The 27,076-nt window shown below is 42.2% G+C and overlaps 2 protein-coding genes across 18 annotated transcripts in view; both read right to left on the reverse strand.

The window, feature by feature from the left end:
- Nucleotides 1-980, reverse strand: part of pdlim2 (PDZ and LIM domain 2 (mystique)) — a 33,785-nt gene extending 32,805 nt beyond the window's left edge. The window contains exon 1 of one of the 4 annotated variants that reach the window (XM_085787251.1): nt 657-980. Coding sequence is in view for 2 of the 4 variants with exons in the window: in XM_085787249.1 (XP_085643375.1) it covers nt 632 (1 nt within the window). In the remaining 2 variants the exon portion in view is untranslated. Of the gene's footprint in view, nt 1-631 lie in introns of all 4 variants that reach the window. The other 3 variants (XM_085787252.1, XM_085787249.1, XM_085787248.1) reach the window with 3 other exon arrangements.
- A 2,218-nt stretch (nt 981-3,198) lies between these two features.
- On the reverse strand, nt 3,199-26,478 carry sorbs3 (sorbin and SH3 domain containing 3). 14 transcript variants are annotated; one of them, XM_085787210.1, is made up of 23 exons: nt 23,526-23,611; nt 22,675-22,795; nt 19,733-19,804; nt 18,237-18,310; nt 17,255-17,443; nt 16,976-17,048; nt 16,674-16,807; nt 16,495-16,558; nt 15,632-15,670; nt 15,468-15,549; nt 14,399-14,507; nt 10,971-11,024; nt 10,723-10,833; nt 9,993-10,048; nt 8,533-8,603; nt 7,870-7,931; nt 7,641-7,687; nt 7,381-7,495; nt 7,170-7,295; nt 5,644-6,186; nt 5,409-5,512; nt 5,178-5,284; nt 3,199-4,600 (listed from the first exon to the last, which is right to left on the reverse strand). In XM_085787210.1, exons 4-23 carry the CDS (start codon nt 18,246-18,248, stop codon nt 4,539-4,541), a joined length of 2,160 nt encoding a protein of 719 aa, XP_085643336.1. In that variant the 5' UTR covers nt 18,249-18,310; nt 19,733-19,804; nt 22,675-22,795; nt 23,526-23,611; the 3' UTR covers nt 3,199-4,538. The 14 variants fall into 14 exon arrangements, with proteins under 14 accessions (XP_085643336.1, XP_085643333.1, XP_085643339.1 ...); XM_085787207.1 differs by lacking the exon at nt 19,733-19,804; XM_085787213.1 differs by lacking the exons at nt 19,733-19,804; nt 22,675-22,795; nt 23,526-23,611 and adding an exon at nt 26,337-26,478 and having other exon boundaries at nt 3,199-3,976; nt 7,870-7,928.
- Between the last annotated feature and the right edge of the window lie 598 nt (nt 26,479-27,076).

The raw sequence follows: 27,076 nt of genomic DNA on the forward strand, positions 1-27,076 counted from the left end.
ACCTGCTGAGCTCACAATCCAGGTCTGTTTGTTTCTTAACACTTGATTAAGTGTGCAGGAGAACCAGCCACGGTTAGCTAATTTAAAAAGGGACTCAGAGGGTTGGAGTTACAGCACTTCAGACCTGGCTAGAATTTGAAGTCTGCTGAGTAACAGCCATTACCCTCAGTGGAGGAGAGAAAAGATAACTGGATAATGTGACATAAATACTGACTTCAAGTTTCTTGAGGCTGCACCTGGTCCAGGCCCTCCACAAATCACTCTGACTGCTCCATGTGCAAAATAAACCATCCCTGCTCCCATGAATACAGAGGCTGTAACAGGATGGAGGGTCAGGGTCCACGCAGTAGGAGCTGGAAACCTGCACTCTGTGTGGGCTGAAGTTTTTCTACTCAATTAGACTGACTTTCAATTTCAGCTTAAACCATGCATGATTAGCCAAAACAGCCCATACGGTATGTGGATGCTGCACTCATGAACTGCGTACATAACTCGCCATCAATCAACATTTAGCCAAGCTTCATCGCCTCCTCTTCAGTTCCCACACTGCATGAACAGATATGTGTCTAAACAAATAGTAAACACAGCAGCTGCCATAAAAACAACATTATAAAAGTTACTTGTTTGACACTTTTATCAATGCTGTGTTCACTTACCTTAGTGTGATTTCAGGCGCCTTCTCCACCTGTTTAAAACTTAGTGCGGTCCTCGACAAAACCCTGAGCACACACCAGGTCCCGGTTCACCTCAACCTGGCTCAAGTCCGCCTCCGAAAGCAGAAAGCAGCTGTAGGAGAAGTCTCCGTCAGTACAGGAGCACTGAGGATGTGATGAAGCAGCAGTAGTCCCTTGTCTCTTCTGCTTCAGATGTTTAGGTGGCACGCACTTACGCCACCTGTGGCTGCGCGCGCAGAGGAATCACAGGGGCGAGCTCGCGATGCCATGTGCTGTTGCCAAAATAAAGGTTTAGACCCAGGCAGCAAACCGGGGCGTGTCGCCTCAGAGGGGAGGTGAGGGGAGGGGAGGAGGGGAGGAGGGTGCCGCGGTGATAATTGAGCCATTTATCCAAAGTCACACCGTGGCTGCCATTTGAGTCCGCGTGCCATCTGCTGGTGAAGTCAGGCAGAGCAGCACGTGCGCAGCTGGTTATGAGCCCTCACTGGTGACGCAGGTGTAAATAGTTTCACTGATTAGATGGTTGGTTTTTATACTGGATTATGTCAAGCTTATGTACACGGATACCCTATGTGAGCAGAGGTTGCTGCAGATTGTTGGTTTCCATGGGTTTTAAAGAGAAAATAAATAGGGGAGACGGGGATGGTTATAACAGCATCACTTTCACCAACAAGGGATAACATTAGAGTTATGATCAATATTATGTGTACCCACTCACTCCCTGACATTGCATGTGAATGAAGAAGTGTGTTGGTTTTACAGCCAAAAAACGTATTTATTTATTTTTAGGTAAGGAACTAATCTTTTGTACCAAGACTAAATTTTGACTAGTATTGATACCGTTGATAACGATTTTGAGATGGTTCTTAGGTAAAATGTGAGTCATTGTGTTTGTGTTATTGTGTTTAAGGTTTATTTCAAACCACCATGCTGGTACAGCCAGTCAACCAAAGGCTGACAGGGGTGGGGATGGTTCTAACACCTTTTATCTTTGTTGTTTTATTAAGTGTCATCCATCTTTCCTGGAATTTTACATGGATTATTGGCTGCTTCCAACCTCCGGCTACACCATTCACTGGTAGAACAGAATATGTTCTTTAAGCCAGCTTTCTAAGGATACACACCACTGACACTGTTCTTCATTTAGCCATCATGGGTTCTTTTTGTCGATACTGAACCATAGGAAGATGCTTTAGTGTTGGAAAATGCACAATAAACTTACATAGATGCATATTTTGTGGTCTCAGTTTTTAGTTTTTAATCTCACTGTTAGAATTTACCCCAGGTTCTGTTACAACCTACCCTGGTAGTGGGGTAGGTCGTAACAGTGGCACTCCTTGCATTTGACATCAAAGTGAATTCTATATATAGTTTAAGAAGTTTAAGACACTGCTATTTCTAGTGGACAAATGAGGGTACTAAAGTTGAGAGCCCTACCATAAACACTCTGCAAGTTATGAGCTGAGACTAAGTTGTCTCCCCTAGTGCCAGTTGACGGACATTGGCATTAACCTTTTTTTTCCTTTTTTTTTTTTTTTTTAGAAGTGTACTCAATTTTTTTTTTAACTTAATGACCAAAGAAATCCACAGTGATCTTACAAAGGTGTTGGACCTATTACTTCTACACAATGAACTTCATTAACCCTTTAGGCCTTGAGTGACTCGTTAGGACTTGAACTGCCACTGGGAACCTTCCACTCATCACATTCTTTAGAGTTTGATAAATTCTCTGACTCTTCAAAACTTGTAACACTTCAGCAACCATGGGACCTCTAAACTAGTGACTGTTTGCCAGAACGTGAAACTGATTCCTACAAGATAAACATTTTTACTGTCCAAAATGTTGTAAAGTAATGACAGGAACTGTTGAGGTTGTGAAGATGTGGCAGATCAAGAAACCTTTTAGATACTCGTGTGCATCAGTTATACATCTCTTTTGACGGCAAAGGAGCTGCAGGGAGGTTTAGCTGCTAGAATGGCAATATAGGCTATTGCTATTTCTTATTAATGCACAAACAGGGTCTATACATGGAGCAGGATCATCAGTCATACCTGTGACTGCATCACATAAGGCAACATCTTAAGTATGCAAAACAACATCTGGATGAGCCAGGTTCATTGCGCTGAGGACAGATAAAGTTAAAATTTATATATATATATTTTTTACATAAACAACAAAGGTGTGACAAAATAAGCAGTATTGGTGGACAAAGCACATTGCTGACTAACCGTTGGAAATATTATACCCGCCAACATACACTCACATTATTATTCTATAGTACAGATAGTGGGAAGAATGGATTTCAATAACAATGCTGGTGCAAGTGCAACCATTTCATTTATTGTATTTTCACAATTTTGTGTTAAAGTATTTTGATTTAATTTTGGTTACCACTTTTATTCTATAGGATATTTGTATATTTAATGATGTATGTTACATTTCCTGGTCCTTCCTGATAATTTGCTTCACACCTTTCTTAAATGTTGTTGAATTAAGACGGGAAAAAAACACAAGTACACAAACTCCTTTCAGTCTCACTCTGTAATGTCTAATTGCTTTTAGAAAAAAAGTGCGTACCATACATATGAGATACATTGTTTTATAAGCAAATATATATTATACTTTCCATTTGATAAAAGGTTACAGTCTGTACAATCATTTCCTGTGTCTATTTAATATGATTCATTTTTACAGTGAAATTATGAATATATCATATAAAATAGCAAAATGACTTCATGATGAGGATTTCTAATTAGACTTGCAAACATCCCACTCATCAGAGCTGGCACAAACATAAGTGTTTTTCTCAATACTGTTTTCATAGAGATATTATTAACTCCCAAAGCAGAGAAAACATTGTAAAAACAGTAGTAACAAACATGGCAGAAATAAAGTGAGCTTGGATTGTGGGGATTGCATAAAAGAGAAATGTTATGAAATGTTTGATTTGGCACATACACATTTCCTACTTCAGAATTTCACTCAACCATTTGCTGTGGAGGCATTACTTTGATTTAACTTTGAGCTATTCAACACAGAGATTTAACAATTCATTTCAGCAACATTATCTGCCTCTTCTTTACTTTCACCTTCGGCATTTCACTCCATGGCTTATGTCAAAGCCATTACATACCATTACACAAATTAATTATACTTGCTCCTCTGCAAAGCCTTGTAGAAGGCTATAACTTGGGAACCTTTCTGAGCCCTTACTGTGCTTTACCCAAACCACATATCTACAGACGTTCATGTTGTTTCCGAAAACTTGCCCAGGGGTCTATTCAGAGATCTGACAGGAAATCTGGGGGAGATATTTGAAGGAAAAAATTAATAATCCAACAAAATGTCAGAAAAATGTGCCACCCTCATTCAAAATTCTCAGCAGTGGTTTGTGATGGCACTGTGGTGACAAAAAGCCGAATGCAGCGTCATACTGTATCAGGACCTCAGAGGGAACAGTGGTTGTCAGTGGGAAGGAATGCAAATTTCCTGCAGCTGCAAATAGTTGTGGAACAAAAAAGACCATTCTTCGCATTTGAAACAGTATCATCAGCATTCATCCGTTCCTCTTAAGTGGTGTGAGTGAAAACACTCTCCAAGCTTCAGTTCAACACACACACACACATACGCCCGCACACACGCATACACACACTCATGCAGGGAGGTGAGAAACCACACAATTGTCCCTGCCTTCACCTCTGTTCTGGGAAAAGGAGTGAACATGCAGGTCTGACTAAACCAGATTTGGGAGTGTGGTGAAGAAACGCTGGGGTGACAAAAGCAGGATCTGTTGGAGTGAAGTGAAGTGATAAGTTGGACTCTTAAGAGTTCAGATGGATGTGGGCAGGCAAGTTGTGAGGAAGTCAAACTGGTGCCACATAATTCCCGGGAAAAGTCCCAAAAGCACGAGTCCGTTCTGACGTACCTAAAAAGAGCAGAGACACAGCTGTGATCACACAACACAAACAATAAACAAATCATAATAACTGAGGCCTGTATCCTCCATCTAAAACAGTGTATGCCAATCACACCTGTAATGTTTCAAAATGTCCACTAGAGGGCGAACTAACACTGTAAAATATTTTAATACCGATTACAATGAAAAAAAAAATTCAGTGTCTCAAACATGTTCTTTTTTTTTCTTTTTCTTTAAATTTCTATGAAACTATATTTAATATCTAATTTAATAACTTTTGCAAATAATCCATACTGAACTTGCTTTATTGTCCCAATTGATACCTCAATGGTATAACAGAAGAAACAAATTAAAGAGAAAACCTGAATAAAATCACAAAAAAACCATTACAAATTCCCAAACTTCATATGGGAGTCTGTTGTGAATCAACACCATCACAGAAACATGAAATGATAGAATATATTTTAGAAGAGTTTTGGAGGCTTATGGTGCCCATAATTACATGTTTTTAATTATCCCACTTCACTACACAAGGGAATAAATTGTGAAAGTCAAAAACCCTGAATTAAATTTCTTCATTCCTTACCTACAAACCAGCCATCATCACATTTCTCCATCACTTGTACAATGTCTCCTTCTCTGAGCTCCAACTCATCTGAATTCTGGGGTTTGTAGTTGTAAACAGCTTTATATCTAGAATTGAAAACACAAAAACAGACAAACAACTGGTCTGAGCCACAAATTCGCCAAGGCATCAACACTTGGTTTGCACCACAACAATTTCAATAACCAGAAACAATTTCATCTCGAGACGTACGGCTGACGTTGCACTGCTGTTGAAACAGGGTTGTTTAGGATGTTTGTTTGCTTCAGGGAGTTGGCGTGTGCATTAGGCGGAGTAGCCTGGCTTGGTATGGCACCCTAAAAAAATGGAAACCACAATATGTCAGGCATTATGAAATAAATAGGGATGTGCCACATTCCTGTCAACATAAACAGTAAGACCACGGTTCTAGTGCAGAGACTTTCTCGGGGAGGCGGTGAGAGCAGACCTGCGATGGGTCAGTGTATCTGGGAGTGTTGGCTGTGGTAGCTCCTGCTCTGTGTGCAGACGCTGACGACTGAATGGAGGGTGAAATGGCTGTAGGTGAGGAGCTCTGGTTAGCTGAGTGTGTCCCAGCCCAGTGGCTGTTCTGGTTGGTGGTTGAAGCAGTTTTGGAGGTGCTGTGGGGCCACTGATAGGCCATTTCTTTGGGTGCAGGTGTTTGGGTGGGGGAGCGTGACTGTGAAGCTGAGCCGCCATAAGGTACAGGTGAAGACGGCTTCAGAGGGGAGTGCTCAGGTTTGGGGCTGAGGGAGGTGGGGGTGAATGGTGAACGTGGACAGGGAGAGTGGGCTGGACGTCCTGGACTCTGAGGTCCAGGGGAGATGGGCGACATGGGGCCAGGCGTGTAGTCGTCCGTGGAGTATTTGGTGCGAGGCAGCTTGTTGACCTGGACATAATTGACAGGGAAGATGCCGCTCCGGCTGGTCCCTGAGATCCTCCCCTCCAACCACTTATCATCGACACGCCTGGTCACACTGATCACCTCACCCTGAGGAAAAAATAAAACAGAATTTGAAACAGAAGATATTACAGAAAAATATCCACGTCTACATTGTACAATAAGAATTAATACTGATGTATATTTAAAATACACATTCTGTGGTAGAATCATCATCGTAAATAACAAACCTACTAAATGTAACATCGTTCCCTGATTTAAATTCCCTATTTTGGTTTGGGTCAAAAAAAAAAAAAAAAAAAAAGTAATAAGTAGTGTTATTATATATTACAGATGATTACAAGAAAATGCAGAAGAAGATGAATAAGGTCATGTCTGTACTGAAATATGAAGCTACAGCCAGCAGTCTGTTGGCTTATCGCAGCTCAAACAACTAAAAAGAACAATCAATAAATAGTGGAGCATTTTGGGAAATATTGTTTGTTTTTCTTTTGTTAGCAAGAGTTAGAGGAGCAGATGACAACTGATGCCCATTTCATGTCAGTAAATCAGACCAGGGGCAGCAACTGCTTAACTTAACTTAGCATAAAGAAAGGAAACAGCTATAGCCAGGCTCTCTCTGTAAAGCATGTCAGCTTTTAAATCTATTGCAATGAAAATGATTGCCTCATGGACGTATCCCTCCGCTAACCACTCAAGGGGCAATTTACAACCATGTCTGCCCAGATGTGAAGTCACAGTGAAGTTGACCTTTGACCTTTTGGACTGAGTCAAGGTCAAAAACACATTTTGAGAGGTCACAATGGCCTCAAACTTTGACCTTTGTCCACCAAATCATCAGTTCATCTTTAAGACTAAGTGAATGTTTGTGTTGCAGTTTTATCCTTCACAGAGACAAGCCAGCTGTGTCAAATCCTTGTGTTAAACCAAGCTAACCAGCTAAAAGAAAGGGCGTTACTGGCGAGGGAAGAAATCTTCATCCAGTTTTTAGCTCAGGCTGTTTGTTTACACAAAGATCCTCTCTTGTATATATCAGTGACACACTATGTGAAATGAATGAGAGGGTTACTCACTTTACGAAAGGAGAGTTCGACAGGTAAGTCGCCGTTAAAGTTGTACAGAGCCACAGCTTCCCCATAATCCAACACCTGTAGAGTGGGAGACTTTATAGGTGTTGGCTTCTCTGTAGGCGCCAGAATCTATTAACAACGGAAAAAGTTTTTAGTCACATGGTCTTAGATAATAAGCACATGACAGATAAATGAGAGGCTTGAAGAAATTCACCTCAACATAAGATGTAGGGAAAATGCCAGCTCTTCCATGATGTTCCCCTTCAAACCAGTTGCCATCGACTTGCCTGTGGATGTAAACAATGTCGCCTTTCTGCAGTGGAAGCTCCCTGAAGTAAAGAACAAGAGAAGTTATGATTTGGACTTAATCCAGTGGTGTAAATCTGATGTGACCATAATTTAACGTTTTCTCTCAGAAATGTAAATGAGTGTGCAAGAAAGGAAATGGCTTATTTATTACGTCAGCTAACTCACTTGGGTGACTGAGCCTGGAAATTGAACTTGGCTCGCGCTGCTTTCATCTGGAAAAACAAACAGGTCATTCAGTGTTTTGTTGGAAGATTTGTTCAAATGCCATAATCATATGAAGAATTCTGAATCTGTTCAGATCACAAAAACAAAATGCCACAACTTCAAATCACCACTTAGCAAAATGGTTATTTGACAGATTTGCCAATCCTTTTAGATAACAAGAAAAACTTACCTTTTTCTCCTCTTTCTTGGGTGGGAGCTCCATGATTTCATTTGCAGGGGAGAGACGTTCTACTGTTGAGCAAAGTGAGGGCACAATAGTGTGTAAGCTGTGTGAGACATGCAGCTTTGTTCAGCGAATGTTGTTGAATGTGTTGGTATGAAAAAGCAATCACAGCTGCAGTACATAAGTTCAAAAAGGAGCTTGAACTTCCAGGAAAAACAATCGAGTAAAGCTAATCTTTAATCAGGTCTTCCGAGTTCCACTTCCTATTTTTGTGGCCTTCCTCCCCACCCATCCACAGCACCTTCTGTTTCTATAGGGGGGAAAAACTACACAAGTTTCCATGTTCACATTAGCCTCAACTAAAATGCCAAAGCGACAAAGAGACAGCAGAGGCAATGGGAGGGAATCATGAGACCATCAGAATACATTAGATTACTAAAAGCTTTCATCAAATATATGCAGCCTGATTAAATGATGGCATGCTAACTGAAAGTGCATGGATCTTTTGTTTGGTCATTGGGTTCAAGAAACTTATGGACACTTCTGATTGTAGACTATAAACTACTAAAACTCTTAGCAAAATCATAACCAAAGTCAAGGCAGAAGTGGTGGGAATATCACAGTATGTCTGGGCTTTGGGGGGAAAAATGGAAGAAACTCCATGTTTACCATATGTGGGAACGGAAGCCAGTGATGTGCCAGCTGGACGATGGACAGGCTGCTTTGATGCTGTAAAATTGCTGAAAATGAGAAGAAAATATTATCTTTGAATGTTTATATTACTGTCACTTCCAATAAGGGTGAATGATTTCTAATCACATCAAAAGACACACACACACACACACACACACAGAGGAAAAGTGTATGTGTCTGTGGGGGGGTTTCCTGCTGATTTATTGTGCAGCACATCTGTTTACAGCTGCTTGTTTCTGGACAGAGATGAGACAAATAATCAAACAGCTAAAAACACGCAAGATGGAACTGGATGAGTCATCCTTGAATTGACAATATGGTTTACTGATGGATGTTAAATTAGCCTTACACCACTGAAACTCTATTCACAAGAGTGAGCCTGGTTGTTTCTGGGTTAAGAATTAATCCAGAACCCAAATCTTCCTGTTTGGCAACAATTTGCATGTTTGCAGACCGCGTTGTGCTTTATTCCATGGTTTGCAGCTGGGTGCCCAATGGACAAACAGTTTGTTTGAGAAACAGGAAAGTAGAAGAATAAACTAAAATAAAACGGTCAGTGCCTTGCTGCTGTAAATTTTCCATTCATGTGTTCCCAGCAACAAACTCTTTCTATACATAAAAGGGCACTTAGCCCAGCCACGCAGAAAAGGTCACAACCCATGAAGTCAACTTAGCAAACAACAGCGAGAATCCACCAAGAATGCATCACACACATGGTGAGAAATGTGGAATGCTGACTGCTGTTTGAGGTTACAAATACTGTACTTGAGCTTGTTAAAGTTCACCAGTTTCCTAACAGAGTGTCGAGCTCAGCGAGTCAGGTGATCGACTAACAGGTACCCTGCAAAGTGTCATTGCACCGTCCAATCACAGTGCTCGGTTTCTTAAACCAGCAGGAAACAATGGGCAGATATACTCCCACTCGATGAAGTAACATCAAAGTGGATGAGGAGGTGGGAGTGTTGGGCTCAGAGGAGGTCTGTTATGTGTTAGTTGACTGTGTTATGTTTTTTCTAACATCTCCATCTAAATTGTGCAAAAAAGTATTTAAAAAGCAAGAAAGTTCAAGAAAACACCTCGTATTTATTGTTGGTGCTAAAAGCCCTGAATCTAATTTAAACTCTTTTATTGGTATGTGTAAGAACATCTGTACACGTTGAGCACAATGCTACATTTAAGTGAAATCTTAGTATTTGTTTAATCACTGATTTCTGTCATGTCATAAGTATCAATTATGCCATAATACAGAGAAAACATTTATCATTGGTCTTTTTTAGATCTATTGTAAAAAAACAACAACAACAAAAAAAAAAAACAGAATTCTAAATCGTAAAAATATGGTTAAAAAGTCAATAAATATGCCATTATAAGCTGCTGGAAATCATGTGGAGTAATGATACATCCATATCACCCTCTTAAGTTCTGGTGCCACTGACCTGTAGTTTGCGGTTCCAGTCCTTGGAGCAGTTACTGGAGCCTTGCCACTGGCCTCCTGCAAGCAGAGTGAGCATTAAACACAGCCTTCTGTATCTCACTGCTAGGAGGAAATCTCACAACAACTCAGACAAAGTTGAGGTGCTGACCACTCCCAAAGGAGCAAAAAACTCCCCTGGGTCCTATCCTCCCCTGCCTACACACAGCACCACTCATGATCTGTCTGGGCTGACTGTGATTTCAGTCAGATTACAGCCTACAAAGCTGATTTAATCACACCAGAAACGGGAACAGCACAAGAATCCACAACATTTTTTTGTTTTGCCAAGGTTACAACAAAGTCGCTCTCTAAAAGAAGCACTGAGGGATTGCAAAGGGGAGTTATCAAAATTACAATTTGAAGAAATTTGATTTCAGAAGTTCTTCATTTTTTGGCAGCCAGAGCTACACAGCTGAGGTGGGTGCAGGGAATTTGCAGGCAGGTAAATTAACAGAGCAGCTCAATCCAAATGCAAGGCAGGCAGGTGATTTCAAGGCTGTCATCCAGGCCACAGAGGAAAACAAAACTCAAAAAAACAAACACGTGGCCAAAGCTAGACAAGCAGGGGGATCTCACTGAGACTCACAACCTTCACTGGGAGTGAGGGGAGTAAGGGTGAGGGTGGGATTCTACTAGATTGGTGGCGAGGGGGGGATGCTGCAGCAGAGAGAGTCAGGAGGGGGCCTCAGTACCTCACCCCGGCCTCGTCGCTGCTGCTTCTTCTGGGAAAGTCTCCTCTCCAGACCCTGGATCTCCGAGTCCAGCTCAGCCTCAAACCGACTCAGCTCAGAGACCAGACTGGCCTGAGCCAGCGATGGAGTTGGAAGGGCAAAATTAAAACAACAATTCACAGTGTGACTTTTGTCCCCCCCCTTTTAGTGGACAAAAACGGCAATATCTTGGTAGAGCAAATACAGAAAGTTGTGTCAAAGCTGCTCACCTCAACTGAAGGTGACTTTGGTTTCTCAGGCTGTTTCTTCGGAGACAAATAAGTCTAAGGACAGAAAAAAAATACAGTGAACAGAGGTTGTCATAAAACTGTTTGTAGTTACTAAACTGAACAAGTAAACAAAACTTAACTTGTTTAAAAATACATGCATCAAGGCCGAATTAGCAACCAGGAAAAGTGGAAAACTATCCTTGGGCCACAGATAGCAGGCATCCATAAGGACTGATTATATATAATACAAATGGGGGTTTACACCAACATCAGCTACTTCATATAATGTCTTGTTAGGGTCCGGGCAGCGCAGCTGCCAGGACACTATTGTATTCCTAGGAATTCTTCTTCTTCTTCTTTCTTTCTTTCTTCTTCTTCCAAGGAAGTCATACTTCCCATGGGCGAAAACTCACCAAACTTTGCACAAAGGTTCAGTCCCATGCCAGATTCACTCAACTCCAAGGACATGTGCCCCCCCCTCCCAGGGGGGGCACAATAAGCGTTTAAATTTAAAAACTTTAAAAATTCCTACCAAACCAACGGTAGATGCTACAGTGTTGAAACTTCACCACAATGTCGCCTCAATACTGCTGAAACTTTTGTCAACTTAAACTTATTACAAATTATGAAGTCCATCACTCTGTTTTTTTCAATAACTGTAAAACTTTTAAAATGTATCTCCTCCCACAATTTTTGCTCAATTGACACCAAACTTGCTACAGAGCATCTCCAGACTGTCCTCCACAAAACTTGTTTCTCGGATTTTTGATTAAGCAAAAATTGAGCCTACAGTGCATGAAAATGTTTGACTGTAAACAGTACTATAAACATATACCATCAAATTCTTGCTAAATACATTTTCAAACTTCCTGAAAAAAAATGAGAATATTCTGGAGTCATGGTTGATGAAGTTTGGCAAATATGAGAATTTTAATTCAAAAACTGAATTTTCTAGAACATTTTGAATTCTGCTCTCATGGGAACAACTGTAGTCAATGTGAGACTGGAATTTATAAACATCATATTTTCTCTTATGAAGCAAAACACTTATCATTAAAAACAAATCACCAACATTTCCATGCTGTCAAGATGCAATTTATGTATTATCAGATTTTTGTTTAGATGACTGAATTATTGACATTTTGACCATTTCATCACAACAGCTGCCCGGGCACTGGCTCACCTGAGTGGATAAATGAAGCTACACAGCAGGTCTCACCACCAGCTAATTAGCTCAGCGAGTTAGGAGCTGGTTCTTGGTGTCAGAGATTGTGAGTTCGAGACCCAGCGAGGGTGAAGATGATGATGATGACAGTTCGAAATGGCAGATGTCCTCAAGCTATTTTGCTGTCTAAATGCAATTTATGTATTAACAGATTTTTGTTTAGATAACAGAAATCTGCGTTCACAACTGCTGCCCGGACACTGACTCCCTGAGTCTATTTGAGAAGACACACACCATGTCTCACTTCCAGATAATTAGCTCACTGAGTTAAGCGCTGGTTCTTGGTGTCAGAGGTTGTGAGTTCAAGACCCAGCCAGGGTGATGATGACAGATCAAAATGTCAAATGTTCTCAACACGAAACACAAGACAATTGTCCTAATGGTGGCATCACAGCAAGCTTCTAAATTTAAAAATCCAAATAGCTTGGACTGGACCATGTGCGAAGGCTCCTAATATCTTAGACTCATAGTAGATGTTTGACAAATACATATCATTATTTTACCTCAAAAACGGATTTTTCTTTTTCTGCCTACACGACAGTGAATGGCTTACTCAATTTGTGAAGCCACTGTTGAATGCAATTTGTCAATTAGCTCAGTGCGATAGACAACGGTCTTTGGTTCCCGAGGTTGTGGGTTCAATCCTCAACTGATGCAAATTGGACATTATAAGGACAACTGTCTTGTCTTCCTATTCTCCTGTTTGTTGCTCAGAATTGCCTAAATTTGCCCAAAAGTAGCCCGGACCCGACCCATCGCTGCGCAGCAGCTATAATTTAATGTTGTATCTTCAGCTCTATATAGGGACATATTCATTATTAATCTGCCCTCATGTTCCATATCAATAAATATTAAACAGATTAAGTTGTGTTTTTATGGTTTTATTGGTGCTTACAGGGAAATAATCATGCTGCCATGTGTAATGTCCTTCATGTGCACTTTAAAACATGCTGTAGCTGTTCTATGAATTGAAACTGTATGTTAAATGTTCAAATAAATTCCACCTAAAGAGCTGTAAAGGTCAGTACTGTATGTAGGCTATTTTTATTCAAATTTCAGAAATCAAATTTCAAGCGGTGAAAGTTTTGTAACTTTCCTTCAGAAAGAGGGATTTGGGCACATGCTGGATGTCCAGTTGCCAACAGAGCCATAAGGAAACATCCATAGTTTAGAGAGCTTATTTTAACTAGGCAGCCAATACTGCTTTCAGCCTCAGAAAATGAACATGAGTACAAGCAGCTGACTCTATCAAGTATTACTTTAAAAGGCTGTGCTGGCGAGATCCACAGACACCCTGCTCAATTTCCTGATTTTTTCTGTAAAACCTTGGCTGAATGTGTCCCTCCGAGCGCCAAAAACTACTCCTCAATTGGACGTCATCCTCGCTGCAATCATTATAATATCACTGTGAAGCAGCACAACACCTGATATGGTCTGTACACGGATTTTCTAAACGCCATCGAGGGGATAGAACATTGGGCCGCTGTCATAAAGAGGAAATGAATTAAGTCTCCATGCTGTGAGCCATTATACACCACAAGAGGTTAACACCATAATACGGATCACAAGACACCTCCGCTCCCGTGGGGGAGTGGAAACAAAGATTCCTTTTCTTCACAAGCACAGACACATGGCACAATATGCACCAGATCTGGGACAATGTTGCAAGATCCATTCAAAACACTGTAGAGACGCCGCTCTGGAACTCACCAGGGGTATTTGAACACAGAGACACATACAAACGGGTGCACACTCAATTGCAGCAGCACAATGAATCACAACCCCAATGGTAAACAAATACTGTATGAGTCAAAGTGTCAACCTCACCAGCTTGTAAATCAGACATTCAATACAATACCTGATAGAAACACTTGGATAATGTATCTTCTTGTCTAAAAATATCAATGAATGAAAGAATAAAAGGAGGAATGAGCACATGTGGTGGGAAGCAGCTGATACACTGGTGAATGACCACACTCACAAGTTATCAGACACCTTGCGTGAGAAGATGAAATATGAGGACTCAGACTGTAATCCTTAAAGAAAAGGTGCCCATCCTCAAACCTGTTCTTGAGCGGAAAGAATCCCTGTGACTGGAGCTTGCAACAGTGTTGAACAAATCTACATAATCGTGCAGAAACACTTACTTTTTTCAGTGATACCAGATCTTATTTTTAAACCGTGGCGGCATGTGAAGTCGTACCTGGCTGTGGCTCTCTGAGGTGGTGCTCCTTCCGGGCTCAAAGTCGAATATGCTCTTGGGTTGAGGGGGCTGTTTTCCCGGGTCCGACAGCTTATCTACATCCTCCCTCCTGAAACACAACACCCCAATACACACACATACCCAGACACACACACACACACACACACACACACACACACCATGGACAACTACTTAATCATGGCTTCATTGTGAGTGCCTGTAGAAACAAATCCAAACTTGTCTCTCCCACAAGTTTTCCCTCCACTGCTCTTGGCCTTAGTTTTGGTTGGTATTCAGGTGAAGACGTCACCTACAGATGTTATCTGATGTGGAAAATAAATATACAGGAGTGGTGCATAATCTACCATCAGTAGATGAAAGAGATCAATATTACATACACAAACATAAGTATACTGTTAAATCTCTGCTCTTACTAAACATCTGAAATTCTAAATCCAAGGTCTCCGGAGGTATGGAGAGGTTACGCGTAAATCCAGACTAACTGTTTCTACCTGTTTCCAGTTTTTGTGCTAAACTAAGCTAAGATAAGCTAAGCTAATTTGCTGCTGGCAGTACACATTTAGACATATTTAAAGTACTGCTGAGAATCTACTGCATTTCTGGGCAAGATGCAAAAAATGTGCTTGCCCATGTCCTGGGACTCCGGATGGAAATTAGCATCGATGCTATAATCCGGCACATTTACATGTTTCTTATATGTACATTGATGTGCGATGTCCCAGTCAAATAAACAAATAAAGTAAGTAAAGTAAAGTTTCCAATTCTGTCTCTCTAGCTTTAAGTGTGACTTTTGTTTCTGGGCCGTCTTGTGTCACGTTATTGGCCTTTAGGTTTGATTTTCACACCACAGTGAAAAAGAGATGCAGCTCCCGTTGACTGCAGACTTTAACAAACTGCCCTAAGGTGTGAAAGTAAGTGATTTCCACTCTGTCTGTATGTACCATGTGATGGACTGGAAAATTGCCTGTGTACTTTCCAGCACGTTCTGGGATACACTCAGCCAACCCCGTGACCTTGAAGCACTTAAATCAAATCAATGTAAACTCACCAGTCTGGTAGAGCTCCATACGGTGTCAGTCTGAAGAGATTCTTGTCATTACTGTCTTCTATGGTGGCAGACAACTTGAGCCCTGCACATCAGATGATCTGGTCAGTCTTAAGTATGAATTAATGATGTATCTATGGACAGGACAACAATGTGGAGTCACTTACGTTCAGCTGACCAACGCTCTGAGTCCTCTGACTCAAGTTCTGGTAAACAAGTACAAAAGAGATACATAAATACATACATAAAAGATGGGTGTTTTACATAGATAAATCAATAACAATACCATAGCTATACATTTCTAGTGCATTATTAAATAAATCCTACAATATGCATGGATTTGTCTCATAGTGAGACTGCACTCATTGTTACAGTGTTTGTGCAGGACAGAGTATTCTACATTCTTAAGTAAATCCAGAGTGATGTATGTATGTTATCTGGATGATATATGTCATGTTATGGCTGGTCAATGTGGAGCCATTTCTAACCACCTTAAACTATGTCAGAGGAAAAAGGTTTCCCACAGCATCTTCAGATGTCATCAAACTCAATAAGTTGTATGTTCACGTGATAAGTTACACTGCAGCAGAGATTCTCAGTGCTTTGAAATCCAAACTCGTTTGAGAAGACAAATCACAGAGGGGGAGAGTTTCAAACATTCCTCTGAAACAGAGCTGATCCAATGTAATCCACTAAAACCACCTCTGTGCTGCGGCAGTGCCATTAACCATACAAATAACAGGGAATGTGTCTCCATTACGCAACACGTAATAGAGACAAATGGAGAGAGAGATCTGGGAGGGGCTAAGATAAGAAGTGGGATTATAGTCAGAGCTAATAAAACCAAATGATGTAAGACATATGGGCTCTTTCATCGTGTCTTATTTTGCCTATGCAATAATCTGTTTGCTGGATCCCCTCGGTAGTAGCTGACGCGCACAGAGAGGAATTCACTCTGGACCTGAGTGTGTGAGAAGAGGAGGAGGAGGAGGAGGTGGAGGAGGAGAAGGAGGAGGGGGGAAGTCCTTACCTTCTGGCTTCTTGTGAATCTGTCTGAACATGCTCTTGTACCAGTCTCTGGGCTTGTTCACACTCTGGTATAAGAAGAGAGGGAAGGTGCATAAAGTAAACAAAGCTGTTGGAATAAAAGGTTTTGAGAAAAGCAACTCAACCTTGTGTGTGATATTAGGAAGTGCTTTTTAATCTTACGGATCGGGAGGCAATGGGCATCCCAGTTTCATCCACTGGACCAATTCCAGAGAACTTGATGAGCCTCTCCTCCCTGGTGGGAGTCCAGCTGCGTGGTAAAGTGGCACAGGCCTGGACACCATTGGACAGTCCACCTAAGGCACAACAACGCCATTTAAATAATCATATTGTTTTATTATTGACAAGTTGATTTCAGCTAAAGTAGACAAGCTAACAAATTAAACTAAATTTAAACTCTGTTCAGGTTTTTAAGAACATGTTGCCTTTTCTAATTGTCTCCATCCTCTGATGTAAATCCTTACCATATGACTGTGAGGGGCCATAATACGATCCAAAGCTGAGAGTTGTCGGGCCACTTCCATTCACCTCTGAAACCTGAAGAAAGACAGAGTGATTTTAAATATCTCAGTGTAATGTGAGTGAAACCTACAACAGTGATGGCTGCAAAACATAACGCGCATGACTGGATGTATAGTCTGTCATTCTTCATAGGCCCACAGGGAGGAGCACTTGTTTACTGAATTTCATCCACTCCCCCTCAGTATTGTTATTAACAGCCTCCAGGATATTTATGTGCATACCTTGAACTCTCCAGATGGCAGCCTTGCAGAGCGAAAAGGACTCAGAGGAGGGGTCGGGAGTCCAGGGGAGATGACAACCTCATGGGTCATCTCTGGAGATGTTAGTATCCTCTGCCCTGAATAATCTCCAGACTCCCCAGAGAAGATAATCCGGGAGCCATTTGTGTTGCCAACTGCATCCGCAAGTTGCTAAACGTAGAGGAAATGAGAAATATAGATGAATACAAACAATGCACGAACTTTGCTCCTGTCATGTCCTCCTGCTGGCCCTGGGTAAACACTGTTGTCTATTGGGAGGTCATGTGAACTTGTTAGCGGCCCGGCTATTCTCCGGAGAATAACTGGACTCTGTGGGGGAGCCTCAGATGAAAAGGCCCCTAATTTATTTAAAGCGGGACCAGTGGGAAGTGGTGTTCCACCCTCTTCATCATCTCTCTTGCCACAACCACAGAGAGGCCTTATTCAAGGTGCAGAGTGGGGGCACTGAAACAGGAGAGGACCATTATGAGCCCATTAACTCCCTATTCACCAGGCTTCCCTATTCTCCAGCCAGAGGGCGGAGCTGAGGCCAGTGAGGTTGGGAAAGGGTCGTTGATGTCAACCTCAAAGACCAGCAGGGTTAGCAATAGTCTAGTGGTTTCCATAGTGATCTTTTTACACCACCTCCCGCTCATGATGACCAGTCTAGCTCTTCTATTGGAACGCTGCGTATTTCAATCAGGTGCTTTGGTCACTCTGTGCGGTTGTCGTAGGGTCATGGGGGTCATGGGAAAGCCCCCTCGTGCCTCTCATCTACAGTGGCTAATGGTAAAACTGTCATCTGTACCAAAGGCATGTTGTTTTGACACTAGCCTGCCCTGGGCTGACTTTAGCGTGACACTTGCATGTTGCTCCTGGATTTAGATGTGTTAATTCAAGACAGTGGGTTTTGTTCAAAGATTGAAAATGTCAACATTTAGCATAATTAAAAAAACAGCTTTACCTGAGACTGCATGTGATCTGTTATGGTCCTTCTGTGATGGAAACCAAACTTGTTTACCCAGCATCAACACGTATCTGCAAAGACACACAAAACACAAACATTTACACATGAAATTTTAATTTAACTATTTTCCAGAAGAGCCCTAGCAATAATATCAGCCGTGCTATATTTCTTAAAGCGAGAACCCTGATAACAGAGCGTTGTTGGATCAAGAGTAATGTTTTGTGTTTTGGTTTAGATTCTGTACTTCAAATCAAATGGCTGCTCATCAGATTGTCAGTTCATTGCTCCACTATGTGGATAAATATATAAAGTGACATCCTGGAGTAATGTTACAGAGGAAAATCACTGTGATATTGAAATATTTCCTACAAGCAAATTTCTTTCTTTTTTTTAATAGATATTTTTAGGGCTTTTATGGCCTTTGTCATAGGGACAGAATGAGAGAGACAGGAAATTCGCAAAGGACTGTGAGTCACGTTTGAACTTGTTTGGGACTATAGCCCAAGAGCAACTGGAGCATAGTTGATAACTATGTTGATGTTGTTCAGGACTACAAATGAATGAGAAAAAACCTTTATGAGTTGTACATTTATTAATAACAGATATATTTTGAATTACAGTATCTGTGAGAACTGAACGATCGCAAGATTGTATCCAATTTTTTTTTCTGTCTTGTCTATCTTGTCCCTTGTCTCATCAGCTGCGTGGGGCTCTACAAAGCCTCTCTGTCATAAATCTCGTCTTACATTCAGGCAGACCTGACAACTGTTCCATTATCCCATCCCACTGCTATTCCAGAGAGGGAAAGTTAGCGTCACCCACTTTTTTCCCTGTTACTACGGAAAAACCCACCCAAAACAATAAGTGTGACTCACATTACTGCCTCACTCTTCCCATTTATACAGTGTTGTAATCAGCTGGACTTGAGGGGACTGGATGATGGAGACGGTCAGCTACTGGTGATGGAGACCAGCTCCTAATCGGTCGCACCTCAGAAAAAGTCCAAGCCTGGTGTTTCAACATCAAAGGCATGGGGAGAATGAGGGGGAGGCTGTTTCCGCTCCTCCAAGAGACAGGCACCTCTGAACAGCAGTAGCTAAATGAGCCATAATAACAGTGTAGGAGAAGAAACCAAAGCCAGTGCACAGCCCAAATCCCTCCGACCATGGCCTCTGCAGAAGCAAGTTGCTCAATGATTCTTATTCTTACGCATCAAGACACAAGTAAACATCTTATCTGTTGAAGCAAACATTAGCTTTAATATAAGGATTGAACTATTATTTATGTTCTAGAGCAATCTATGGCTCTGTGGCAAAGAAAGTAACAACCAATAGTGGACTATATACTGGCTGAGAGCAGCCCAACGCACTGATGAGTTTTCCATGTGGCATTTGCAGTTGAGTATTAGAGTCTATAATCACTGTGGTGAAGAACTAGAAACTATACTCACTCAGAGTCTCTGTGTCAGGGTTAAGAAACAGCAGAGCACGTACGGGGATAGAATCAATGTTCCAGTTTCCAGACAACGATGTCATTTGATCTGAGTCATCATCTCCCAGTAAAAGCTGTTACATAACAGGAAAAATATGGGAATTGGAGGATTGTGTCTACGACAATACCGTTACAGCTCAGCCATGACAAACGACCTATCGCCACCCAAAGCAGTCACAGACAGCTGATTATCTGTCCAACGATGAGCAACACTCAAACAAGCAGCATTGTAAAAAATGACTTGTCCATTCATACCTCGCTTGTGCAGGCTGCTGCCCACCATTAGGGCCCCATCACACTGATGACCGAATGTCTAGGTGAGGAATTCACTATCATTTTAAAGAACTACTATTTCCCACACATGCCCATTTAATTCAAGAAACAAAAAGTTGCTTTTTCACTGCTACATTGCTACCATTTGAGTATCAACAGCAGATCTGTTTGTGATATAGGTCGGTGTTGGCATGGTTACATGAAATTTACAAACAAATTTATGAATGAGATTTAAAGGAGCACTCCACTGATTTACCATGTTATAGTAAGTTCCACAAAAGACTAAAGCACCAGTGAATGAGATTACCTGCCTTTTAATCTCTAATACGGGTCAATATTAAAAAAACACCAGCCCCAACATATCCCATAATGCTCTCAATACCATATCATTACACTCTTACCTCTAAAATTTCTTCCAGGCTCTTTCTCTATAGGATTGAATTATTGTTCCTATAAAAATTTATATTAGAAGTAATACTGAGGACGTTTGTTTTCACTATTTTATTATCTCTATTTCTGGGGCTCCGTCCAGCCTAAAAGCTGAAACCCATGCGTCACTGACGTAGCATCCGGATGAGTAAGCTCATGTCATAACAGTGTCTCTGCATCTCATTTCTCTGGGGAGCAAAAATCCAACAGAGAAATACCCAAGTGCATTCCCTGTTTGAGAGCACCAAACACAATCCTGCCTAATAAGGAGAAATCAGTGTTGATATCTAGGAAGAAAATCCCTGTCCAGAAGTCTGGCTCTCTCTGGGTTTGGTCTGAACGCCCAGTGCATTCTTATGTAATTACTGAGACTCAACAGCGGAGGCAGCTATAAGCTTTCTCGTGTAGACTGGGTTTTAAAATTGGCAATGTGTGAGTACCTTGATGCTATCGCTCTGAAAAATGTGGAGGTTATAGCCCATGTATTTACAAGACAAACCCCCCTAGGTGAGAGGTCCATAATCACCACTGGATCAGTTATGGAAGGAAAACAGAGCCATAAAAGGCCCACGTGCATCTCCAGATGAAGATGAAGTGATGTCCTACTTTAGACATGCCCTCACAACACCAGTATTTTGAACATCCAGCTCACTAAAAACACATTTTCTTCTTCTGTAGCATCCTACTCTTACTTTACATTTGGTCAGGGTAACCAAGGATTTACTAAATGAGAATCAAGGGATTTTGGTATGGAAATCTCTGACTCTGTTCCCAGGAAACTCATCCGGTCTCTTGGAGCACTGGACCAGATGTTCATCTCTGTAAACGAACCCTGGAAACAGAAGTGTGCTCAGCTCCGTCAGCTATGTAAAATTAAACAACTGTGTTGTGACATAGTTCAAAAAACTAAATTTGGCATGAAGATTTTGTTTTCTTCTCCCTTTTTTTATCTGAAAGGAGCGGATGAGGAACCAGACTATTATGTGAAGTTGCTGAGCCAGAGCAGACCTACTCAGCAGCTTCAAGGTCAGTGAACCTCACCACACCCCTGTGATTCCTGAGAATCACAATGGGAGGTTGCAACAGCAGGGAACAGATGCACAATAATAATGCAATAGTAACACAACAGACTTACAAATGTGTGAATACATAGTTGACTATATAACTGCCATTCAGCACTGCAGCAGGATCGACTTAGACACAGAAAACTTGCTATGAGGTCAACATCTCTCTGGACTAATTAGTCATCACACTTGTCACTTTTCCACAGAAGGATGAGACGAGGTCTTTCTGAGAAGACCCTGACCTATGATGACCTTCTCCAACACACGCAGAGCTACTTGCATTGTTCTCACTAGGAGTAATGCTGTCAAGGTGACCACACATACCCTAATGAATAACTGTCACAGCACTGATCCATATAACCCCTGTAATCTGTTGGGTCAGGAAACTAATGATTTGTGGTCAGAGGTGGAATCGTGTTGTCCATAAATCATCTGCTGCACAAGCAAGTGGCATCACAGAATATCTTGGCATAATGAGCAGAGACAGTGGACTTTAAATAAAACAAATAGAAGTGGCACTTATGAGTTATTCTCCATTTATTACCAGAGGTGTTATCCGCTGCCACTAGTGCTGGGTGCTAAGCAGAAATGTTAATCATTGACTCCATAAGGTGGAAACTGTCACACAGAGTCTGTTGAACGGGTCCAATCCATTAATATGAATGAAACATATGAGCTCAATATTTGCTTAAGGTGGTCATTTTGTTTGGTTGAGCGCTGACCTGTAGTACAGTTATGATTAAACATATGTAAGAAATAATCTGCAAAACAGACTCTGATCTCCAAATGGAGAGGTTAGTTCCTGTTAACAACGTGACAGACGGCAGGGTAAAGTCTTATCACCGATTTGCACGAACACTAAGTTACTGCTGGTCAGCAAGTTACATAACAAGAAAAAAAAACTGAAGTAATTCTGCCTTAAAAAGCAATGAAAAGTAATTACAAGCACATTTTGTGAATAAATAAAGCAGCCATTTATTTCTAAACACATTACATGAGTCACTCTGGAGTTATGTGAAAGATGTTAGAGGTCCTGTGAGGTTGATAGCACAGCCACACTTGCCCCTCTGCAACTTAGCAGATGTGCAGACGCAGTCCATACAAGGTCCTGGGGCTGCAAGTTTATGATATGCAGTTATTGGGGGATACACACATTTATCAAGAGGGAGGTATTTTACCTCCTTGTATGGTGCTCCTCCAGTCTGAGCAACAGGAGGAGTCAGGGCTGTGTGCTTCTTGTCAATGAGGTGGCATTGTGTTCCCGGGAAGATCTGCTCAGCAGTAAATCACAGCCTCTCTCTCTCTGAGAAGAGCACAACGCTGAACTGAAGTACTGTGCAGTTTTATCAGATTTGCTCATAAAAAACAAACAGACAATATATCATTGAAGATACTTCTCCACTTCCCCTGTTTGCGTCAGCATGTTAAAGTAAAATCCTGAGGAAAAATAACACACCAGAGGGGGAAAAAATGTCACAAATCCTCATCATGCCTGTCATTCTGCATCTTCAAAGCTGAGTGTAGCCTGTGGATATGAGCGCTGGCAGCTCGACCCCTCAGTAATATCACAAAGGGGATCAGAGCTGGCTGTGGAAATCACCCTGACAGTAAGGGGAGCCTCCAGTGATGCCTGGACGGTCCTGGGGCCATTAGGCGTAATAGCTGCAATAAGGGCTGGCATGTTGGGAAACACTGCCCACGGTGCCCTCTCTCCGCGCTCCAGCTGTAACTCACAGCTGCTCTCCCACAGGTCTGTCTCAACATCAAAACTACACACACATCACATGGGTCAACTTGTTGTCCATTGCAAAAAAGCATGAGTCTCTGTTTTTTAAGACACTGTGGTCCTGCCCAAGTCTGCAGCACTAATCCTGTGGAGTAAGCATGTAAGCGTGTAAACCTGGGAGGTGACAGGTTACTCACTCTTTACAAAACACTCCCGCAAAACAGCTGAGCACATACGTATCCATACAGTCACCATGTTTATGATGACTGAAACCTGCGTTCCCATGGGAAAGAGTGCACTCACCTTTCACAGTGGCAGCTCAGCACCTCACTCTGTTCTGTCCCGCAGCACGCTGTCGACCTGCCCTGCTCCCTCTCCCACATGAAACTAGCCAGGACACACAAACTCTCTCCCTCTCCCTCTCTCCCTCTCTCTCTGTCTCTGTCTCTCCCAGCCCTTGCTCTGCCTGCCTCCGTGCAGAGGACTTCCCGGTTGACAGGCATCACCATAGCAACCAACTTCAGGCCCCCGTTCAAAAGCCACCCTGCTTCTTGGCTTGTCAGTCCAGGGCACCTCCTTCAAGTGAAGCGGCGCTATTGTTGCGATAAGGTGATATTTCACAGCACAGGGTTAACCAAAGGGGAACGCAAATAGTTCATCACCTCCACCACCCAGATACTGACCAGTGCATGGCACCCCCTCCTGACTTTATCTCCCCCGTGTCTCCCACTCCTTTTATGTGCTTATTCACCCTGTGTGTGTGTGTGTGTGTGTGTGTGTATGTCAGTGTGTGTGGAAAGGCCAGGTCTCTGCCTAGCTGAAGGCATGAAGACAGAATAGGAGCTCTTTCTGTTCCAGTGGCTCTGGAAGCATTTCGGAGTCATTACTCTACTACATGCAGTCAACCACTGACAGCACAAAGTCCTGCTGACTTCTCTCCCATGATCACACACCCACACCAGAAAGACTCTATAGAGAATGCCATGGCTGAAATAAACAACAAGCGACTGAAACATGTTTTGCACTTTTAACTGCAAATTATTCAAAGTAGGAGATGCGGTATTTGCACTGATAAGTCAGTCAAATTCCAGTTGGGTGGTTGGTTGGTCAGAGCTCAGAGCCAAAAAACTTTCAAAAAGGAATGAAACACATTCTTAAATACCGCTGTTGTTCTTGCATACAAATCTTGACCAAATAAAAAAACCAGGATTTCCAGTTTGTCTGCGCCTCTTGCCAATGAAGACAAAAAACTGTGAAACCTGAAATCTAACCTGCTGACAGACTTGTTCTGGCACCGAGTCTGCAGCAGCTACAGGTAGACTCTGTAACCAGGTCCACGTTGCAGGTGAGTGAGCCAGTCACCTGCTCACGCGTGCAATCAACTTTCTTAGTCATACACATCAAGCGTTTCTGGCAATAAAATGAAGACTGGGCGGAGAATAACATGAAACATGGTGTAGTTAGTGGTTTATCCATTTGTTTCAAAGTATGTGTCTGTGTGTGTGTGTCAATTCCAACTTGAAATGGAAGGACTCAGCTCTTTTTTAATAATTCAGCGGTCTGGCTTGGTAGAGAAGGGCAGATATCCACTTACAGAGCCTGTTCTCTCCATAGGCTTGTTTTTGCCAAACGGTTGAGCCGCTGAACCTGGAGGGCAGGCCGGGCAGGGCAGGACCGGCTCCAGGCTCCAGGCTCCAGGCAGAGGCTCCTTTTGGTAATCTGTGTCCCGCTGGAGCAGACTTTCACCCCGCTGTGACCACATCTGACACCCTGTCACTCTGCAGCCAAATGAGGTAATCACGCAAGAGGTGATTGCAGCTTTGGCCTGGGACTCAACACCTCTCCCACACTGGATCCTTGTTCACTTTGTCTTTTCACTAAACAAACACAGGGCTTCACCCATTTCCCCCCTTTTAACACAGAGAAACATTGTCAGGACAGGAGGGAAGATGGTGTTGTACCTCTCTGCGTCTGAGATGAATGGACTCCGGTACAACTTTACCATGCTGTAAAGGCCTCTCACACTGAGTGGTATGTTACTACAGAAGCTCATTAAAGAGCTGGAGAGCCGTGGATTCCAGCGAGTGAATAAACCATGACATAAAGCTGTTATGCAACACAAACCTATATCACTTAATTACTACAGCCCAAGGCTTGTTATTAAACTACCAGCTCTCTCAGGATACAGCAAGTCTGTGAAACACACAGGGTGAAACTTGGCAAATAGAAAGATATAACCGAGGAGATTGGAGTGAGCAAACATCACTACAGAGGACAGACAATGTGCACTGGACATCATACAATACTTGCACGTGTCACTTCTACCACAGGTTGATCTCTGAGGTTGGGATTGAGGAATGTCTCTGAGAACAAACAAAAGAGCATCAGGGTTTATTTTGCTGGTAAACAACATTTTTCTGAGTCGTGCACGACCCAGGACTCAGATTTTTACTGTTGGCCGACGAGGACAAACGTTGTTAGGACAGTCATAAATCTTCATGGGATCTACTGTTGTAACGATTCTTCTGATGAGACGTTTTGTGTCAGTGAAAGAAAAAAAAAAGATTAACGAGTATATTTATAATGTAAAAATGTAAACACGCTGAAATGCCTTAGACTACCACAACAACTAAAGCCACAACAGGGAGATTCAGGCTGATAATAAAGTACTTTTGAACCACACACAATAAAATATTTGGTGTCTGACTGAAGTCAAGTCTTCTTCATATTTGCCTTGTCCCATGTACCTGCTCAACTGTTGCTCAACAGCGTTGTGAGAGAAAACAAACTGCCACCACTGTGACAGATCGAAGATAAACAGCCCTAACGTGTTTGTCACAGTGGTTTCCAGTGACAGAAAAAAATCCAGTGGTCAAGCATAACACCAACAACATGATGCTCAGATATGTGTCTGAGGCAATCCCAATTAAAAATGTAACTCAAAACTCAAAATTCCAAACTAACAAATACAAATAGAAGTAGAAAGTCAGTCACATGACAAGCACAGTGTCTGGGAAAACATCTTTTCAACTCTGAAGCTGTATTTCCTTGTGATATGAACCTTTGCTCTATAGTCATGGTGTGAAGTGGCAGCACAAGCTGTGCAGTACTTACAGGCGAGCCCGGGCTGAGCAGTGAGGTCTCCTCAGTGCAGAGGGAGAGAGGAAGTGAATGAAAAAGAAGGAGGGAACCACTGCTACTCCTCTCTCTCTCTCCCTCCCTTTTTTCTCTTTCTAAGGGCAACAGAGTGTCTTTTATCTTTACTGAATGATTCAGCGTGGGTCTGAATGTTTGACTGGGTGTTCGTGGGCGTGTGTACGTATGCATGCGTCTTACTGTTTGCATGTCTGTGTGTGTGTGTGAGCGCGCACTGTGGAGCTCATCAGGGAGAAGCCACTCAGTAATAGTTTCCATCCACAGCTGGAAACAATAGAGATTCCCATACAGGCCCAGGCTCGGTGGCACCGCCCTCTAGTGTTTTAAAGCAATGGAAGAGGTGGAGATTTGCTTAGCCATCTCAACTAAAGAGGTCTGAGTGATACACATATTATAACAGCACTGTCTAGTCACTGCCTTTGGTCTTTACATGTTGTGTCCCATTCACAACAAGCACAAAAGAGTCATTTCTATGAGATCCAGAAGGCTCAGCTGTCTTCTTCACCTGTTGCCTCCTGAACATCCAGGAAAGACCATTTCTCAGTGAACCAATAACTACAAATGTATACACACATAGACCCACACACACGCGCACGCACAAACACTGGAGAGCCTCAGAGAAGTCTCAGTATTTCCATGTTCTGATCCAGCAGCAGGCCTGACGTACTGACCTTGTTTGAGAAAACCCCCCTGCAGCA

The sequence above is a fragment of the Trachurus japonicus genome, chromosome 9, assembly GCF_045865225.1.
Source record: "Trachurus japonicus isolate A0001 chromosome 9, Traja_1.0".
Classification (NCBI taxonomy): Eukaryota; Metazoa; Chordata; class Actinopteri; order Carangiformes; family Carangidae; genus Trachurus; species Trachurus japonicus.

What these genes read in the sequence shown, in the direction of transcription:
- sorbs3 (XM_085787208.1), bottom strand. An exon ending in TCGAACTCTCCTTTCGTAAA is followed by an intron (nt 6,187 to 7,169) that starts GTGAGTAACCCT and finishes TTTTTTCCTCAG; the next exon opens with GGTGAGGTGATCAGTGTGAC. An exon ending in GATACACTGACCCATCGCAG is followed by an intron (nt 5,513 to 5,643) that starts GTCTGCTCTCAC and finishes CCATTTTTTTAG; the next exon opens with GGTGCCATACCAAGCCAGGC.